Source organism: Aegilops tauschii, chromosome 4 (assembly GCF_002575655.3).
Source record: "Aegilops tauschii subsp. strangulata cultivar AL8/78 chromosome 4, Aet v6.0, whole genome shotgun sequence".
NCBI lineage: Eukaryota > Viridiplantae > Streptophyta > Magnoliopsida > Poales > Poaceae > Aegilops > Aegilops tauschii.
The window spans coordinates 503,533,527-503,554,213 of record NC_053038.3 but is presented as its reverse complement, the minus strand read 5'-3'; the positions used below and the strand labels follow the sequence as shown (position 1 = coordinate 503,554,213).

Below are 20,687 nucleotides of genomic sequence, written 5' to 3'. Positions count from 1 at the left end.
CCGTATTCAGGGGGCACATAGTTGTCATCGTCCTCTTCTTCTTCGTTGTCTTCCATCATAACCCCTATTTCTCCGTGCTTGGTCCAAACATTATAGTGTGGCATGAAACCCTTATAAAGCAGGTGGGTGTGAAGGGTCTTCGAGTCAGAGTAAGACCTCGTATTCCCACAGCTAGGGCATGGACAACACATAAAACCATTCTGCTTGTTTGCCTCAGCCACTTCGAGGAAATTATGCATGTCCTTAATGTACTCAGAGGTGTGTCTGTCACCGTACATCCATTGCCGGTTCATCTGCGTGCATTATATATAATTATGTGTGTCAAAAGTAAGAAAATTAGACAAGTATCTATCTAAAGTAAGAATTTTTTTCTTTCAGAAAGAAGATAAGAACAAGAGGCTCACCACGGTGGTGCCGGCGACGAGATCGGCGCGGGCGATCAACGGTGGTGAAGACGGGGACAGGGCGTGACGGACCGCTAAACCTAGACAAATCTCGGGAAAAATGGAGCTCGGAGGTCGAGCTTCGAGAGGAGAAAGCTTAACTAGTGTGGCTCGGGCACTTCATCGAACACCTCATGTGCATAGGAGGTGAGCTAGAGCACCCAAATGCCCTCCCCTCGCTGGCCAGCAAAAAACAGAGCAGTGTAGTGCTCTGCTCGCCGGCGAGGGGGTATATATAGCCACTTCATTGGTCCCGGTTCGTGGTTGGAACCGGGACTAAAGGCCCCCCATCTGTCCCGGTTCGAGCCACGAACCGGACCCAATGGATGTGGGCCAGGAGTGGGCCAGGAGCGAGGACCATTGGTCCCGGTTCTTGCCATGAACCGGGACAAAAGGGTCCCGACGAACCGGGACCAATGCCCCACGTGGCCCGGCCGGCCCCCTGGGCTCACGAACTGGGACGTATGCCTCCATTGGTCCCGGTTCATGGCAGAACCGGGACTAATGGGCTGGGCAGGCCCCAACCAAAGCCCTGTTTTCTACTAGTGCCAACGAGCGCTTCTCGAGATACCCGCCGCCACGGCCCGCTGCCCCCTCCTCCTCGGGAATCTCCCCTTCGACATTCCTTCTCTTCCTCCTCCAAAATGTAGCATGTGCACGCAACCATGGGGGACGGGGGCCGGTCACCGGCTTGCGGTGGGCTGCTGCTCGACGCTGGTGGCATGCCACTGCAGTTGGTGCAGCCAGTCGCTGAGACGTACGCGCCCTCGGCGTCCATACGGAATTTGGTTTGCAACTTTAACAAATCAAAAGGACGCGTGTTAGACTATTACTTGGCTCTCAAGTTATCTAGTCCTAGTCGTATTGTAATAGGTCTAGTTGGCTTGTAAACTCTTATATATACCGCTATATGCGGCCAGCAAATCAATAACAATAGTTTTATTCAAAACTTCTATGGTATCAGTCAATGATCATTCTATGCGCACTCGCTCCAAATCGGGTTTTCGTCAACCCATCGACCGTCTCAACCTTCATGCCACCCTGTCCCTGTCTCAAGTTCCCAAATCATACAAAACCGCACTTCTCGATCCTAATTGGGCTGCAGCTATGCAAGAAGAATATTCGGCCCTTATTGAAAATAATACCTGGCAGCTTGTTCCTCGCCCTTCCAGCACCAACATTATCTCTGGCAAGTGGGTGTTTCGCTAGAAGTTTCACTTCGATGGTACTCTTTCCCGCTACAAAGCACGCTGGGTATGTCGCGGCTATTCCCAACAACATGGCATTGATTACGATGAAACCTTTTCTCCTGTAGTTAAGCCCAGTACCATACGCACTGTTCTCAGCCTTGCTGTCTCCTCCACCTGGCCTATTCACCAATTAGACGTCAAAAATGCCTTTCTTCATGGTTCTTTTCAAGAGACTACTGTCAACAACATCTCGGGTTTGAAGACCCTTCCTATCCCAACCATGTTTGTCTTCTTCAAAAATCTCTCTATGGTCTCAAACAAGCTCCACGTGCATGGTTTCAATGCTTTCTTCCTTTATTGAAACCATAGGCTTTATTCCCTCTCTTTTTGACGCCTCTCTCTTTGTCTACCATCATAATTCTGACATTGCCTACTTACTTCTTTATGTTGACGATATCGTTCTCACTGCTTCTTCTCGACCTTTTTTGGACCGCATCATTACTCATCTACGTTCCGAGTTTTCTATGATCGATCTTGGTCTTCTTCATCATTTTTTAGGTATTGCAGTGATTCGTGATTCATCTGGTCTGTTTCTTTCCCAGCGTCAATACATTCTAGATCTTCTCAATCGTGCTGGTATGCTAGACTGTCATTCTTCCCATACTCCTGTCGACACTAATTTCAAACTTTCTGCCAATGGTGATCCTTTCTTTGATCCTACTCTTTATCGTAGTCTTGCCGGTGCTCTCTAGTATCTTACCATTACTCGTCCTGAAATCTCATCTGCTGTCCAACAAGCTTGTCTCTATATGCATGATCCTCGAATTCCTCACTATAATCATATCAAACGCATCCTTCGGTATCTCAAAGGTACTCTCGATCATGGTCTCCACATAAACAATTCATCCCCCACCTCTCTCACCGCGTATTCTGATGCAGACTGGGCTGGTTGTCCCGATACTCGACGATCTACATCCGGATTCTGTGTTTTTCTTGGTGACAATTTGATTTCTTGGTCCTCGAAAAGTGTCGGGGATATACCCCGCGGCGTAAACCGGCCGAAAGTATAACCCAGCCGGACTTGGCGGTTTACTTGAGACCCGGTTGATACTTGGCGATTCACCGGCGACCCGCCCTGACCTGGCGGTTTACAAGCAACCCGCCTGGTCATTATGATTCACTGGTGACCCGGCGGGCGGGTCAGACGGATGACAAGGCCCAAGGCCTAGAAGGCCGGTTTATGGTAATGGTGGGCCGGTTTAAGAGGAAAGGCATGAGGAATATTTACTTTATAAGGAGTTAAGACCAGGACTTGTATCCGGTTTGTATTAGAAGGTAGACTAGTCCTAATCCTAATAGGACTCCACATGTAACCCGCCCCTTCAACTTATATAAGGAGGGGCAGGGCTCCCCAAAGAGGGAGAGGCAAGAAGAAACAATCAATAATCTCTAGGGCTAGACACAATTAGAGGAGAGCCGGTTTACGGCGACTCCCTCATGAGCGTAATGAGATCTAGCCTCAAACAGCATGTAGGGTTATTACCGGATGATGTTTCCCAGGGCCCGAAGCTGTCTAAATCCTCGTCTTGTGTTGCGTCTCTCGATTCCGCTCAACCCCTCTCAAGCTACTACATAAATGCGCTGGCCTCACGACTAAGTCCTCACCCTAGGACATCTGACGTGACAATTCCACGACAGTTGGCGCCCACCGTGGGGCTTGCGCACGGTGGTGTTGAATTCTTGAAGCGATCTCATCTAGGGATCGTCGAGCTCGCGTTTTTCGTCGGATGAGGAAGATCCGCCAAGTTGGTGTTTTTGTGATCAGGAACATGATTAGCTTTGGAGCTGACAAATACGAGATTAATCAGAACATAAGTGATTTTAGGGTTTGTGTGTGCCTCCCCGTGCGTGGCTCGGCGACTCGCCGAATCTGAAGACCGATCAATATCTGTTGTTGTGCACCATAAGATTGGAAAGTAGCCGACCTATCCAATTACGCTGCGATGTACTTTATGCTGGTTAAAGTCTTGAGGCGACAGCGATGCAGCAGTTGACCAGGAGATTTGATAGATCACTGTTGCTACTAATTGTGGGAAGGGACCTGAGATGATTTGTTACGTCGTTAATCCAGAGATGATTTCCAACTGAGCTTGATGCGTTGATCTGCTATCCGAAAGTTGCTGCTGTTGCTTTCCTGTGTTCGCAGCTGTTGCTACCCCAGAGAAAAAAATACACAACGACCCAGATGCGGATACGGCGGCGACCCGGTTTCGCCACAGTGATTTTCCTCAAGCCGGCCTGCCTCCTGCTGTGATTCGACTGAGGCTCGCCTCGCCGGCGCCAGTCCGCCGTTCTGCGCCTCCGCTTCGATCTTTACTTTCGAGCCACCCGTCGTGGAACCGCCGCCGGATCTCCACCTCCGCTCCCGATGCGGACGAACCTCTGAGTCGCCGGGAGGACCTCACTCCGAGGCGTTATCGCCGGCTCGCCTTCGCCGCGCGTTGTAGCGGCAAGCCGCCGCCTGCGTTGAGCCACCGGACTCCGACTCCGAGTGGCCTCTGCTCCGACCTGTTCCAACTCGGACTCGCTCTGGCCCGCCTTCGCTTCATCGACCCGCCAGCCGTTGAGCTGCCCGAACCTGCTGCTCCGACTCTGCTATAAATCGTCGTGGTTTCGAGCCCAGCCTCGCGTTGCCTCCGTTGTTAAGACGGCCGGCCGTTGCTGGCAAGCTGCCGCTGCTCCGGGTGACCCGCCGCTAGGCGGCCTTCCCTCCGTCTCTACGGTCAAGCGCTTCACTTCCACCGGTCCTTGCTCCTGGAAAGGGATAAGGGAGACTGGTTTGAAGAAAAGTCAGGGTGGACAACACATGTGTTGAAAAAAAAAATATTCATGGACGCTGTATGTACAGACCATCGGTCGTCCGAAGAAATCAGGTCATATCCATCTGAGTCTATTTTATTAACACATATTGTTTTCATCAGGGAACAATTACTTGGTCTTGTAATATTTTCGCAGGACCATTACAAAAAGGTGTCGCCTAAGGGGGCGCGTCAACATCACTTTTGCACTGGTGTTTGTCCGTGCTATGATGCTCGGCGGATACACGTGCAAGTCGCCGCCCCGATGTTCGGATTACATCTGTTCGCACCTGCCGCCGATTCGTGCATCTACACCGGTTAAACATCATCACGTTTGACTCGCCGCCCGCGCCGCTTTACAACGCCGTGGATGACTCGTCCATCTGCCCTCACGGCGGTTCATGCGTCCGCACCGGCTTACAATGCCACGGCCGACTCATCTGTTGCCGGGCGAATCAGGTGATATCCCTCTAAGTATAATTTTAGCACATATTTTTTTTGTCAGAGAGCAATTACTTTGGACTTTGCATTTTATATGCAGGACAATTGGTCATTGCAAAGCCGATGGCCGGATCATGGATATATAAATTGCGTAAGTACTGTCATGTGCTAGAATATGACCGTGCCACAATGATCAAAGAATATGTGTGCAAGACGCCGCCCCTGCGGCCCGGACTACTTCGACTCACCGGGACCGTGCCTGCAATTGCCTCGCCTGACCACGTCGGCTTACAATGCCGCGGCCGATTCATCCGTCTGCTCGCATGGCCGACTCGCCCGTGATTGATTTAGTTTCACCGTGGTGATCATCAACTCCGCGGTGGATATTTTCTGGCTTAACATATCAGGTGAAATCCATCCATTATATTTTCATATTATATATTGCTTTTTTTAAAAAGAGCAAATTACTCTGGCTTGCAAGTTTTCCAATGCAGGACAAATTGTCCACTGCAAAAAAGGGATTATTATATCGCTGAGCTATTGGATAACCCATGCCGGTTTATATCGCGGTCCAGTCCGCATCAACTCGTCAGGACCGTGCAAATTACCCAATAAGGCGTGCACAGGTCGCCCGTCTCTCGCGGCCTGGTCTACATCAACATACCGGGCCGCACCTATCTGCGTGAGCTGTTTATTCAGTATGAGCAAGTCACAGCTTGGGTAGACCGGTTTTCTTTCAAATTGGAGGCAGATTATCATCAACCGCCATCTGCACTGGGTGGCTCAATGGGCAGGCGCACAAGTCGCCGCCACTATTGTTTGATTAACTTCAAGTGGCCAGTTGGAGGGAACCATTGGCCGAGTTGCTGACACGGCTCATACGGGATCATTTATAACCCGCCGCAGTCACCTCAACCTTCTGTGGATTCACATCGTGCTATCAACACCAATGATATACGAGTTATGCTGGTTTATATCACGGTCAAATATGGAGAATCTCAAGTCAACTCCTCGAGTCACCTTGAGACTCGGGGGCTACAGTAATATGACTCAGCAAATGTTGCCGGTTTTCAGTGAAGTCAAAAACCCCAGGACGTTGGAGGGAAAGATAACCCGGTCCCGGAGGCTACTACCATATGAATGAAAATTTAAAGGCCGTCAGAAAATTTCTGGCTTAGAAAATATATGACAGTTATAAAAACCCGGCTCAATGAAGAAGTTCCGGGTCATCAGAAAGGATTCCGGTTTAAAATCCGGCTCAAGGGAAGTCAGTCTCACTGAAGCTCTCAAATCCGGTTTGAAAATGTCCGGTTCAAAAAGGAATTAACTTCTCGCAAGTTCGAGTTTAAAGGCCGTCAGAAAATTTTCGGCTGAAAATGAAGATTCCGGTTTAAAATCCGGTTCAAGAAAAAGATGTCTCCCACAAAGCTTTGCAGCTCTCGATATCCGGTTCAAGATCCCGGTTCAAGAAGAATTTATCTCTTGCAAAAAGTTAAAGGTTGCGGAAGAGGACCTGCTGACATGATGCGCGGTTCAAACATGGGTATCCCGCCTTATTGGCTTATCATATTATTGATCACTTGGGGGCTTGGTCGTATCCGAACCATAGCTACACCTCTTGATCGGCGCAATGCCACAGCATCACTTGGGGCTTGGTCGTATCCGAACCATAGCTACACCTCTTGATCGGCGCAATGCCACAGCATCACTTGGGGGCTTGGTCATATCCGAACCATAGCTACACCTCTTGATTGGCGCAATGCCACAGCATCACTTGGGGGCTTGGTCGTATCCGAACCATAGCTACACCTCTTGATCGGCGCAATGCCACAGCATCACTTGGGGGCTTGGTCGAACCCGAACCATAGCTACACCTCTTGATCGGCGTAATGCCACATCATCACTTGGGGGCTTGGTCGAACCCGAACCATAGCTACGCCTCTTGATCAAATTTGGGGCCTGGCAGCCCGTGAAAAGCCTCGACTACAACGGTTTTATTTGCCTTTTGCTAAGTTTCTCTTTCTTTTGATAAGATTTGTGATGTTTTCAAACCGGTGTTTATCAACCCGGTTAGGTTGTCAACTACAAGTTGTCAGTATATGATCAGTCATAATCCGGAGATTATCAACCCGGTCTGGTTTTGACTACAAGTCGTCAGTATTATATATGGTTAATCCGGTGTTTATCACAACCCGGTACGGTTTTATCATAAACCGGCGCAATATGGAAGGAGTTATCAGTACTCAAGATTGGGGTTATCACCTTTTACTACAATAAAGTTGGCTAACCAGTGATGTGATTTAATGTCACAGAAACAGGTTGAATAAAGCATAATTATAAATCACCGGTGTTTATTAACCCGGCCTGGCTTTTAAGACGATAAGTCGCCAGTGTATGATGAGAAATTATTCGATGTTTGTTAACCCGGCCTGGCTTTGGACTATAAGTCGCCAGTATCTATTTGGATTGCGCCATTGGAATCATGCGCTTATAAATCATTGGGTATATTGTTCAAATCTTTAATAGCCAACATGGCTGGATTTTTATTATGGTTATCAATAACCAGTATTATGATTAAGGTTTTCAAAGTCGCTTTAGCGCAATGGCTATCGTATTATCAATGGATATGATTTATTCAACAATTGAAGGAATAGTCCCAAGTTGCTGCAGGCTTACGACCCGGCACTTGGGGGCTACATTATTTCAAGTTGAGATTACATCAAATATGCAAGTCTCATGTCGCTGCAAGCATGCACCATGACACTTGGGGGCTAATGCAAAGTCATTTTTTGCTCACCTTATTGAAGACCCGACTCATCACATTGTAATGAGCCGGCCCTTGGGGGCTACCAATTGCTCCTGTCAAACAATTCAAGGTACTCAAATTTTCATATATTATTGAAAGGTTTATTGCTCAGTTGGTAAAGCACAAAGCTCTTAACCTTGTGGACGTGGATTCAAGCACCATGATGGGGGTTACATCATATGATGTTATTTTCAATGAAGTATATATAAAGTACCAGCTCAATATTATCTTACCGAGCTGGCCCTTGGGGGCTACACATCACTGCTCAAATCTACATGATCATATTTACAAAGTCCCTGCTCATTATTGCATAATGACCCGGCCAATGGGGGCTACACTGGTTGAAGTTTTTTGAGCATCAGTCAATTACGAGTCCCAGGTTGCTGCAAGCATGACAACCCGGCACTTGGGGGCTACATATATGGAGTATTCAGTTTTTACTAGTGACTGACATGAACAACATGGATTTCTTCAAAGTGGCAGTATTTATACTGAAGTAAGTCTTAAGTCATCACTTTGTTCTGCTCAAGACTTGGGGGCTACAGGTAATACGGATATAAGGAGAAATATTTTCAAAGTCTCAGTTTTGAGCAAACCAGATTAACCTGGCGTCACCAATCATTATGACCCGGTGTCTGCAACAATCATAACCCGACATCATCAAATCATGAACCGACGTTGGTAACAATCATGAACCGGCGTTGGCAACAATCATGAACCGGCGTTGGCAGCAATCATGACCCGGAATTATCAGTTTTTATAACCCGGCAATGGTGGTAATCATAAACCGGCAAGTTCTACATCTTCAAGCCGGCTGAATATCAGTTGAATATTTGAAGACCAATATTTTTGTAAAATCAGAGCTTTGAAGGCCGATTTAAATGGATTCTTTATTTGCAATATTTCTTCTACAAGAAAATTGATTATGAAGCTGGTCTAATGACCCGGATTTTCTAGAAGAAGGAAATAACAAGGACTTAAGGATGATCAGATGCCGGCTTACAAGAATTCTTAACCCGGAGCATAATCTGTCAAAATTGTTCTTGTGTTTGTTTTACAGGATCAGTTTAACATGGATAAATCCAAATTAAACTGGGGGCTAATGTCGGGGATATAGCCCGCGGCGTAAACCGGCCGGAAGTATAACCCGGCCGGACTTGGCAGTTTACTAGAGACCCGGTTGATACTTGGCGATTCACCGGCGACCCGCCCTGACCTGGCGGTTTACAAGCAACCCGCCTGGTCATTATGATTCACTGGTGACCCGGCGGGCGGGTCAGACGGATGACAAGGCCCAAGGCCTAGAAGGCCGGTTTATGGAATGGTGGGCCGGTTTAAGAGGAAAGGCATGAGGAATATTTACCTTATAAGGAGTTAAGACCAGGACTTGTATCCGGTTTGTATTAGAAGGTAGACTAGTCCTAATCCTAATAGGACTCCACATGTAACCCGCCCCTTCAACTTATATAAGGAGGGGCAGGGCTCCCCAAAGAGGGAGAGGCAAGAAGAAACAATCAATAATCTCTAGGGCTAGACACAATTAGAGGAGAGCCGGTTTACGGCGACTCCCTCATGAGCGTAATGAGATCTAGCCTCAAACAGCATGTAGGGTTATTACCGGATGATGTTTCCCGGGGCCCGAAGCTGTCTAAATCCTCGTCTTGTGTTGCGTCTCTCGATTCCGCTCAACCCCTCTCAAGCTACTATATAGATGCGCTGGCCTCACGACTAAGTCCTCACCCTAGGACATCTGACGTGACAATTCCACGACAAAAAGGCAGGTAACCGTCTCCTGCTCGTCCGCTGAAGCTGAATATCGTGCGGTTGCACATGCTGTGGCTGATACGATCTGGCTTCGTCAGTTGCTCTCGGAGTTGCATCGACCGCTTGCACATGCTACCATCGTTTATTGTGATAACATATCAGCTGTCTACATGTCGGAGAATCCTGTTCAACATTGCCGGACTAAACATATTGAGATTGATATACACTTTGTTCGTGAGAAGGTGGCTCTTGGACAAGTTTGGGTGCTGCATGTTCCTTCTACGGCTCATTTTGCTGATATTTTTACCAAAGGATTGCCATCTACTTCATTTTGTAATATTCAATCCAGTCTCAACGTTGTCGAACCTCCCGTTGATACTGCGGGGGATGTTAGACTATTACTTGGCTCTCAAGTTATCTAGTCCTAGTCGTATTGTAATAGGTGTTGTTGGCTTGTAAACTCTTATATATACCGCTATATGCGGCCAGCAAATCAATAACAATCGTTTTATTCAAAACTTACAACGCGGAATAACAAATAAGTAAACACAAGCCGGAGAAAAAATCACGCAGAGGATATCAGGGCAATTTTCCCTTTTCAGACAAGGTGTATGTCACAATGGCACAAATATTCACCACGTTCACATGAACAATTTGAACTAGCAGTAAAAGTTTCAGAACAGAGCAAGACAATCTCAACGTTTTTTTTTTTGCGAGGGTATCACAATGGGAGCTGACCACCAGCTGCACCTGCACCTGCACGGAACCTAGATAAGAGAACAGAGTAATCACATGTCCCCTTTACAAAGTCATCTGAGACAATGCTGTACAGGAATATACAGACGACAAAGTTTTTTTCCTTTGTATGATTGGCCTTCATCGAGCAATCCGACTAGTAAAAAGAAGACGATGCCCAGCTTGAAGAATAATTCCGACATACATACGGCGAAAACTACCGACCGAGCTCACCGGAACGACCACTGTATCTCCTCGAGAGTTCTTCCCTTGGTCTCCGGCACCCAGAGGATTATGAACACGAGCGTGAACGCGCTCACGAGCGTGTAGCACGCAAAGGTACCTGTCGAGATCGTAAACAGACAGCCCCCGCAAAAAAAGAGAGATCGTAAATAGACAGAAATGATCTCCGTCAGGTCTGTGCCGCGGGTCCATAATTCTACTTGAGGAAAGAGGAAAGAGGGAAGAGTGTGAACCTCCAGCGCTCCAGCTGAGCAGCAAGTTTGCTGTCATTGTTATCCCAAAGGAGGTCAGCCAGTTGGCGAGCGTCGCGAAGCTTCCGGCCAGGCTCTTGATGCTGACCGGCAGGATCTACAAACACATAACAAGTCCAAAAGTATGGTTATGTGAATGCCAAGACCACATTAGCTATGGTCTATGTGCAGTGGGCAGATTCACTATATTACCTCAGACATTATGACCCATGGAATGGCGCCCATACCGAAGGAGAAGGTGAACACATAAGCCTGAACAAGTGTCAGGTTAGTATTTCGGCCACAGCTCGTGGATTTGCGATGTAAATTTTAAGACCAAACAATCAGTTCGCGGATGGACATACCACAATGGCGAGCAAGGAGACCAGGCTTAATATGTAATACATGTCAGAATCTTGTGGAACGTTGTCCTGGAACAATAAATCATGATAATATAAAAGAAAATCCCCGATCCACGTAATAGACTATTATGAGGGTGTGGTATATGGATTCTGAACCCTATACTAAAGAAACCTCAACATACCTTGAGAAAAAATATGACGGCAACCGCAAGAAGGCTTAGGGTCATCCCGGCAGAAGAGATCTGGGAGTTGAAGCAAGAGCTAAATTATAGTTACATAAAACTATAATAACAAACTGGTTTCACAGTGAGGAGGAAGTTACAATAAGTAGGATCCGTCGGCCAGCTCTGTCTAGTAACCAGCTTGTAATTCCACTGGCAAGAAGCTGATGAAAAATGCTGTCAGCACCTTAATGTGAACTACCAAGAGACAAGAAAAGATGTATCAAGTTACGCACCGCAATAGCTCCAAGTCCACATGCGGCCAAGTTGCTGTTTGTAAGACCTGAAGGGCTTTTCATGTCAAACATAGAAGCTAAAATTGACTATAATATAACACTATAATATTGCACTGAAGGAAATTTAGAGACCAAATTGTACAACTTGCCTGCAGCTTTGAAGATGTTGCCTGCATAAAACAGTATAGCGTTGATCCCACTTAGCTGTTGCAGTACAAGCAGGCCAATTCCTAGCTGCCAGGTTGTACCACAATCACGATTACAAAATGCAATTGTGAATCTTGGTATGAAACAAACCAGCAAGTCAAGGAAGTTACTATGAGGGGCATGCAGAATTTCTTTTGTTTTAACTCTTGGAAACGGATTGACGTCGTTTTGTTTGCTGATGCTACCGCTGTCTGCATGATGTGAAAGCAAACATTGGTGACTACACTGAAAGTCACATAGAGAGATTTGTAGTTACTTTAGTCTAGAAGAAAAAAAAGGGCAGGTGCTTGCCTTTATATCATTCACCTCTGAGGTGATGTCAGTCTCAGATCCTCTCAAAACTTGTAGAGAGGCTTCGAAATCATCCATCTTGTTCATCTTTGCCTAGAGATTGATGCACAAGAGTGGTTAATACAAATTTCAGAATGATGCAGCATTTTGTATACATTTGCGTATACAAACCAGCGATCTTGGAGATTCTGGAATGAAGAATAGGCCAGGAATCAATATTGTGCATGGCAAGGCTCCTAGAAGAATCACAACCCAGAATGAGCGGTTTTGAAACTAGATGCATACACATTCGCTTAAGCTCATAAAGTACTAGCTAAATCAACATATATTACTGACACAGTAACTTTTCCTTCAAAAGTTTGAGCGGAAATATTTGCCAAGGATATCTCAGGATTCTAGTCATAGTTGTCAACATGGCATTTACTGTTACTGATCCTGTGAACTTAGATATCAGAGGTTAAGTGAAAACTGACAGATCCTGCGAACTTAGATATCAGAGGTTAAGTGAAAACTGACAGTGAAAATAAGAAAATTCAGTAACGCGTCGGTACTTAGTCATGTTACCTATCACCGCAAGCATCCTCCAAGGAACAAGCATGCCGAGCACATAGGCCAACACCATCCCAATTGTTACAGATAACTGCGTAACGAACAATTGCATAATGAGTCCAGCATAAACAGGCTATTAGGTCCTTGCTTGGGAGGACAGGCCTACCGGGTTCACGCAGCCTAGAGCACCCCTCTTGTTCTGAGGAGAAATCTCTGCTATGTAAACGGGCACCTGTTATCACATAACTCACAGATCAAGACCAAGTATATTAACCAGTCCGAGATTCTTTTGACAACAAATAAACTTCACAATGGGATGGCCAACTTTGTTCCCACAATACTGACATCCTGTTGATCTTTTTTTTTTTCTGAACAACTTAACCAGATAGACGTGTGTGCATAGATCTTCTATGCAAAGAATAAGCAGGCACAGAGTGCTGTTAAACGAACCGTGTAGGATATGATACCGACACCAAATCCTTCAAGCAACCGCCCCATATACAGAAACGTAGTGTCCTGTAAAACAAACGCCGAGAAGTGCCAAGTTCAGAAGCAGCAAACAGTGAAACTAAGCTCCGGAAAAGAAGGTATTGACATACTTTTGCCGAGGAGATGGCGAGCCAACCGAGGATGTTAGGAATAGCAGCAATCATCAATGCCTGGAAAATTAGTTCGCAAGCTTGTTAGAACTCAAGAGAAGATCATTAGTTTGGCCGGCTACTGAAACATTGGCGAGGATTAGGCCGACATACAGAAGTTTGACACGGCAATAAAGAATTTAGCAATAAACCACTCATTTGTTCGGCTGAAAACCGCTGGTCTACCGCAATCTTTTTGCAAGAAGCGTTGGTGGTTCGCTAAACGGTCTGTGACGCTCTTTCTGACGCGAGGGGCGACGACGGCTCAGGCCAAATAGCCGTTGGACATTTTCACGAACACCTCGCGTGCGCGCGCGCTCCGGGTGTTGCGGCTCGGCTCCCGTGCGTACTTTGAGACGGTCCTAGCTGGCTCCCGGCGTGGCGCAGCTTGTGGAGCCCCACTGCTGAACCTGCCCCTCGCCCGTCCGGGGCGGCGAGCTCATCCCTGGCACTGGCAGCGTCCCATGGGAGGCCGGAGCGTGGTGTCATGTCGCCGCGTCCCTCATAATTTCCTTTCACTTTATTCAAGGAAAAAATACAAAATAAACCTTGAAGTTGTAGACAAAAGCTAAATCAAACCCTGAACTTGAAATCCCGGAAATTGGTACTCTGAACTTGTAATCCCGGTCTATTTTGGACCCTAGACCTGGAAGACTACAATCCCGGCCGGGATTCCAGCTACTCTCACGGACTATAATTTGGGCCGGCCCACTATAACACAACAATAATTCGTGAGGTTTAAAAAATGTTCGCACATTTCTAAAATTGTTCAAAAGTTAAAAGTGTTTCTGTTTTATATTTTTCGCACAAATTCAATTCGTTTTGTGTTTTTAAAAATTGTTTGGAATTTCGTGTTTCACACAAAATCAACTCTATTAGCATTTTTAAAAAACTGTTCGCGATTTCAAAAAAATCACATTTATCAAAAAATGTTCAGAATTCCAACAGTTTTTCACATGCTATGAAAAATATTTCGTATTTTCAAAATTACGTATTTATTTATGAAATCGTTGAACATTTTATAAAGTGCGAGAACTCTTTTGAAAATTTCGAATACTTTTAAAAAACCAACAACTTTGAAAAAGCAAACACCTTTATAAACATTTCTTGAAACCTAAACAAAATTTTAAAGTGCGAACACTTTTTGAAACATAAAATTTTTCTGCAACCTGAACAAAATTTTAAAGTGCGGACACGTTTTGATACATAAACATTTTCTTAAACCTGAAAATATTTTGTGACATCTAAAAAATATCACAAGTTTTAAAAAATGTACGGGCCAATCCAAATGTTAATACAATGTATAATAATATTTGTGTGATTCAAAAAAATGTTTTATACATTCAAAAAAATTTAACATTTCAAGAAAAAAAATATGTTTGTGACATTTTTAAAAGAATGTGTTTACAAGTGTAAAAAAATGTTTGTGTAATGTAAAAAATGTGTCATAACCTTAACAGAATATATGTGGCATGTCCTTGAGAAAAGTGTGTGCAAATTTAAAAATGTTGAACCACGTAAAAGAGTGTTGTGTAGTTTTATAAAATATTTATTGTCATTAAGAAAATGTAAAACATGTAGTTGAAAAAATATTACCATGTATTCAAAAAGTTTTTAAAACATGTAATTTATAAATGTACATAATGTATTTGAAATTATCAAAATTTTATCCAAAAATATTTAATGTGTGCGTTAAAAATGTACATTGGATACTGAGAAAAATTAGACATGTGTAAAAATGAAAAAATAAAAGAAAACGAAAAAGGAAGAAACTAAGAAAAAACCAGATTAGTGTGTGCGCGCCAGCAACTGCGCTACTGGACCGGCCCAATTCAGCAAATCCCGGTTGTGTTCTGTCTAGGTTTAAAATAGACCGGGATTAGAGAGTTTGGTGTGCTGATTTCAGGGATTGAGAGTTCGGGGTTTAATTTAGCTTTCGCCTATAAATTGAAGGTTTGTTTTGGACTTTTTCCTTTATTCAACCGCAATTTGAGCTAGATGGATGACCCGCCCATTTGCGCTGCTAACTTTGATTATTTTTTAGAGAAGAAAAAAGTGGGGTTTCCGGCAAAATCTTTGGTGTGTAATTTTTTTTGCCTGTGTGTTATACTGCTCCCGAACAATTTCAGTATATATGGTGCAAGACGATTCCATAGATATATATAGAGGTCAGAATGAGATCTGGTGTTTTCGCGTCTCCCCGATCCAAAATATAAGACATTTACGAAATCCTAGTGAATTATTTTTGCATTACGAAATTCCTAAACTTTCCAATTTTGCCCTTGCTCGTGTCGTGCACGGATAGGTCGCGGGAGAGGCGTCGCACACGGACAACACACTTTGCTCTCTTCCTCACCTCGCTCGCGCTCCCCCCACCTCGTCGCCACCGTCTTCCTCTCGCTCCCCCACCTCGTCACCGTTGCCTTGCTCCCCCCATGCCTTGCTCTCGGATTTCCCGGTTTTCGCCGCCTCTCTCGCTCTCCATCTCCTCCCCAAAGCGCTGCCGACAAAGTGGATCAAGGTTGCCTTTTTCTGCACAAAACGCCGGCGTTGCTAGCCTAGACACCAAGATCTGTGAGAGGCGTTGCTGAATTCGTCTTCCTCTTGCCGGGGATGCTGCCGGGGTCGACCTTGGCGTCGCCGACATGGATCCCGCGGTACTAGAGCCCGATGGTGCCTCAACGACCACACCACAGGAGATGAGGTGGGCGCAAGGCGGAGGTGAGGCGGCGGGGTGAGGGACCTAAGGAGGTGAATCTCGGGTGGGGGGTTGGCGCAACTGCTTCAGTGAATCGAGCGCGGCAGGCCGGACCTAGAAGAGGCGCATCTGCTACTGCTGGCTCGAGCGCGGCAACCCGTACCTGGAGACGACGAATCCTGGGCGTCACAACCACTTCTGTCGGTGCGAGCACGGGAGCTTGTAGATGGAGGTGGACGCGTGCTGACTTTGTTGCATCCGCAAGGGACCCTCTCGGCGATGGCCCTGCAGACTTGGGGGGGGGGGGGGGGGGGGGGGGGGGGGGGGGGGGGCGCTACTTTTGTACAATTTTTTTGTATTTGGGAGTTGTTGAAAAATTCTTAACGTCTTATATTTCGGACTGGAGGGAGTATATAAGAAGATACATATTCCGTCCATTCACAAATATAAGATTTCTAACTTTTTGTGAATCGGATGATGTTTTAATGTGTTTGTTCACTCATTGCAGTTTGGATGTAGTCTATATTAAATAATATATTTTTTGTGTAGCATGCAAATAATTGTATTATTTAATGAATTTATGGATACTTAGATAACATGTATATGTATTTACTCATTAAAAATATGTATATGTATTTATAGGAAAAATGATTAAGTTGCCCCCCCCCCCCCCAACCAAAAGGAGCCGGCAGGGAAGGGAGGAATCGGCCGGCGCGGCTCAGATCCATGGAGGGGGAAAGAGGAGGGGGAGGCGGCGAACCTGGAGGGAGAGCGAGGCGATAGGGCTGCGAGAGTGCGAGGGGTGAGCGGTTCCCCGTGGTCCACCGTTTTTGAGGTCTCACCTCGTTCTGCATCTGGGCCGAATATTCGGTCCGCAGGAATGAGTCGGTGCCGTTCCATATGTCCAACTAAACGCGAAAACGAGGCCTGGGGATGGGTCGGACCCATGCCATTCCAGTCCATGACCCCAACCAAACACACCCTAAAGCGCCACACTCCACAGCATGATGCTACAGGCAGACTTGTATTACTCATGTTTTTTTTTTCTCAAAATAAGACTATGGCGTTTCGTCGCGTAACAGAGAAGAGGCGTCCAGATACCGCCTCCTCCTCCGAAGCACCAGATCGCATCTAGGTCTCCTCACGAGAAGCTCCTCCCAGAACGAGGGTCTTCTCGCCTCCCACCGGTGCCGCCGCTGATCTACCTTATCTTTGGTGGCCTTAGGGTGCGTGATGGACCTCGGGCCTCGTCTGATAGGTCTCTTTTTAGGGTCAATTAGGGTTTGTGTCCTACTCAGTGAGGCGAGACGGAGGTAGCTCCCTGTAGTTAGAATAAGGTCCTCCCCGCCTAGTCCTCGTTCCGGCGGTGCATACAATGTCGTCAGGAGGCGTGTGGAGGTTGGGTTCGTCTGATCTATACTTCTCTTCATCGGCGGCGGTTACTGTTCTGGTGTGTTGGTCCTGTGGGGACTTATCACGACGACTTTCCGACTGTCTACTACAACGAGTTTAGCCGGCTCCGGTGAAGGAGGGGAGATGACAGCGGCATGCCTTCGGCTCACTCCAATGTTTGTAGTCCTCGCTAGGTGGTCAATGGTCCTAGATGTAATATTTATGATTTCTAGTGTTCTTTGTACTGCTATGACAGTTGATGAATAGATTGGAAGTTTTTTCGCAAAAGAAAAGACTATGACGTGGGTTGGGCTTGGTCCTGTTGAGGTTCTGAAGTTAGCTCATGATGATTGTGAGGATATTGTCATTGAGTAATACAAGTATTTCTCTCGAAAAAAAGTATGGTCATTTTAAAAATGCTAAAACTGTCTCTCTATCCATTCGGACATGTCGACCTCGGCCTACCGGACGCACACTGCTCTCCCCTCTCCTTCTCCTGGCAAGCGACCGGTTCTGGCCTTCTGGGACCCTCCGTGATCGCAATAATTCATTATTTTTCTCCTGGCGCTCAGCAATGATTCATTGATGCTGCAGCACATGCCCTTCTCTGATCTGACCCTAATTTATAAAAATTTCGACATATGATCCTTTTGCTACCGCCAGGGTTCATGACGATAGGATATAACAGCCGACCGCCAGGGTCCCTGGTGGTAGGAAACACCCCTATCGTCAAACAGGCTGACGATAGCCTGTACAACCTTACCGCTAAGGTGCCCGGCGGTAGGCACGACCACGCAGTGTTTCATACTTAGAAAAAATTTATAGTACGGCATGCAACCCTATCGTCAGAGACCTTGGCGGTAGGCTGTTATACCCTACCGTCATAGACTCTGGCGGTAAGAAAAGGATCAGATCCCGAAATTTTTGTAAACTAGGGTCAGATCTAGACTAACTTTTTAGAAAAGGTTAAAAAACATGAAATTTAGACCTGCAGCACACTGCGCGGAACCAATTGTAGGCTAGCTAGCTAGTAGTAACACGTGTATTGCAGCACAGCAGTACGTGTGTATGAGGGCGCATGCATGCATGCCACGTGCCCACACCTTTGGTTTCTAGTGCTGCTGCAGCAGCAGCACCTGCAGGCTGTAGCTTAGTGTAACCACGGTCTAGTCCACGGCGATGCCCAGAAGAGGAAAGTCCCGACCGCTGGGATAACATAATTAAGTTTAGATTCAGAAATCTTGTCTCCATTTGTCCTTTTGTTGCTTCTTAATAAAAAAAATGGTAAGATAGATTGATTGTCCGTTTCAACAAAATATTACTACTAGATTGATTACATTGGTACTACGTATTTGTTACCACAAGGGATGGGAGTATCAATACCATTCGGCATGAATGTTGAGCTACATCAAAAACAAAACAATGAAGGGATGGAAGTATAGATGATCAACGAAAAGGATTTACATTGACCCTCTCGATCTGGCAGTGGAATAGTTAGAAGAAGACAATGGAAGCAGGCTAATAAGGAGGGGGCCGGAAAAAATCTCACCGCTTTGTGGCCAACGTGCTCCACCATCTGGCCGCTGGCGATGGCCCCTGCCATGGCGCCGATGTTGGAGAGCGAGCCGAACACCGAGAACTGTATGTAGCCAGCGTCGTCAGTCGCTAAGATTCCGGCCCAAGCCAGCGAAGCCGGCGGCAAGAGTAAACAAAGACGGGCGATGGGACTAAGGATAATGACCTCGGAGATGGAGAGGCTGAGGTCGCGGGTGATGGCGTCCTGCGTCGGCGAGGAGAAGCCGCCCGTGAAGCCGAACTGGATGGGGCCGAGCGCCACGATGAGCGTGCAGAGCAAGGCGGAGACGTGGGACTCGCGCATCATGGCCATGGAGGATGCCCCTGATGCGGTGAGGCTCGACCCCATCCTGTACCAGCTCCCCGTGTTCACCAGCAGCGGCTTCCGCATGTCCATGTCATCGTCGCCACCGCCGTTGCCGTTCATGGCGCCTGCAGGCTCGCTTGCTGATGGACGAGCGAGAGGGAGGGAGGGAGAAGAAGAAGAGGATGTCGACTTTGAAATGGGGAGGGGTGGTGGGGTGGGGGTGGGATGGGCTCGTCTCTAGGTAGCTAGCTTGTTTGCTGATGGAGTATATGCGTAGGCAGGGCTCAAAGTCAAGAGCTAAAACAAGAAAGTTCTTCTTTTTTTTGGCGGTTGGGCATTATTCCCTAGCTAGTGCTAAAGATTCTGCAGGCTGCGACCTTTCTCTATAAAATAATCCCTCCACTTCTAAATATAAGTTCTTTTAAGAGATTTAAATATGAAAGTATTTTAGAGTGTAGATTCACTCGTTTTGCTCTGCATGTAGTTCATATTAGAATTTCTAAAAAGAGTTATATTTAAGAACGGAGGGAGTAAAACCCAACCAACCATTTCCCGTTCAATCGATCCGGTCGCCCCCTCCCTCCCTCTTGATGGGACAATTGCAGTTGCGGAATAGTCCTACAACAGCTTGTTGTGATCACATCGTCCACGTCATATCTTTCAAGTACCGGATTTGCTTTCCTACAATCTTATACTCTCTTCGTTTCAAAATACTTCTGCACCCTAAGCAAAATGAATATGTACTCACAGTAGTACAGTTACTATACATACTGTAACGGCACGCGATGGTCTCATTAGTAACAGGTAAGCGATGATCTTAGTTGCTTCTAAGGAGAAGGAAGGGATGGAGTCTAAGTGTTGGTCCTTATTTTAGGTGCATGATGTTAGTAGGTGCAATCTTACTTACAGGTATCGCCAGTAGCCTTGTTTTACGCATAATATGGAGTTCCACAAATTAATAATGGCCATGACATGAACTTATCTCAATCTTGTGAGAACCCACATCGACTTCTCCTAGCAACCATCATTGACCATTCCTATAGGTTTTAGATTTTGATTGGCCAGTTGAAAAAGCAACCATATGCATGTTTCTCCATGATCTATGTGCAACGTTGGGCCATACATTGACCATGCTATTTAGTGGGGAATTCATTTTGCATCCTTATGCTTGTCATAGAGATTCTATTCTCGAGCTCAAATGCACCCTCATGAATAGTAAACTCAAAAAAAATCCACAAAAATGAATTTTTTTTACAACAAAGATTGTTGAATTCTCTAATCCGCGTAAATTTTTCGTGAAGAAAGAACATTCCTAATGCTCTGGGAAAAAAACCATGCTCCAAAAAGACGAATTTTGAAAGCATTTTGGAGTACATATTTTGTTATTTTTGCCCGGCTAGACCTCCATGAATATGTTTTTTTTCAAGAATTTGCACGCAGGAAGAAAACTAAGCAATGCTTTTCTTCAAAAAATAAAATAAAATAAAATAATGGTATTGTC

The 20,687-nt window shown here is 46.0% G+C and overlaps 1 protein-coding gene across 4 annotated transcripts; it reads right to left on the bottom strand.

The window, feature by feature from the left end:
• Positions 1-10,081: 10,081 nt before the first annotated feature.
• On the bottom strand, positions 10,082-19,389 carry LOC109756306 (sugar transporter ERD6-like 4). Of its 4 annotated transcripts, none has more exons than XM_045228032.2 (18): positions 19,046-19,389; positions 18,854-18,943; positions 13,176-13,235; positions 13,027-13,092; positions 12,743-12,808; positions 12,592-12,667; positions 12,199-12,263; positions 12,028-12,120; positions 11,847-11,927; positions 11,679-11,763; positions 11,530-11,576; positions 11,395-11,457; positions 11,255-11,314; positions 11,076-11,141; positions 10,924-10,983; positions 10,714-10,828; positions 10,472-10,580; positions 10,082-10,269 (listed from the first exon to the last, which is right to left on the bottom strand). In XM_045228032.2, exons 1-18 carry the CDS (start codon positions 19,304-19,306, stop codon positions 10,224-10,226), a joined length of 1,509 nt encoding a protein of 502 aa, XP_045083967.1. In that variant the 5' UTR covers positions 19,307-19,389; the 3' UTR covers positions 10,082-10,223. The 4 variants fall into 4 exon arrangements, with proteins under 4 accessions (XP_045083967.1, XP_040243556.1, XP_040243558.1 ...); XM_040387622.3 differs by having other exon boundaries at positions 10,082-10,258; XM_040387624.3 differs by lacking the exons at positions 18,854-18,943; positions 19,046-19,389 and adding an exon at positions 13,329-13,614 and having other exon boundaries at positions 10,082-10,258.
• Between the last annotated feature and the right edge of the window lie 1,298 nt (positions 19,390-20,687).

Coding starts and splice junctions, on each gene's coding strand:
- LOC109756306 (XM_040387622.3), bottom strand. CDS start 19,306: ATGAACGGCAACGGCGGTGGCGACGATGACATGGACATGCGGAAGCCG. Junction 13,093..13,175: donor TCGCCATCTCCTCGGCAAAA/GTATGTCAATAC, acceptor TTTGTTTTACAG/GACACTACGTTTCTGTATAT. Junction 12,121..12,198: donor CAGAATCTCCAAGATCGCTG/GTTTGTATACGC, acceptor ATCAATCTCTAG/GCAAAGATGAACAAGATGGA.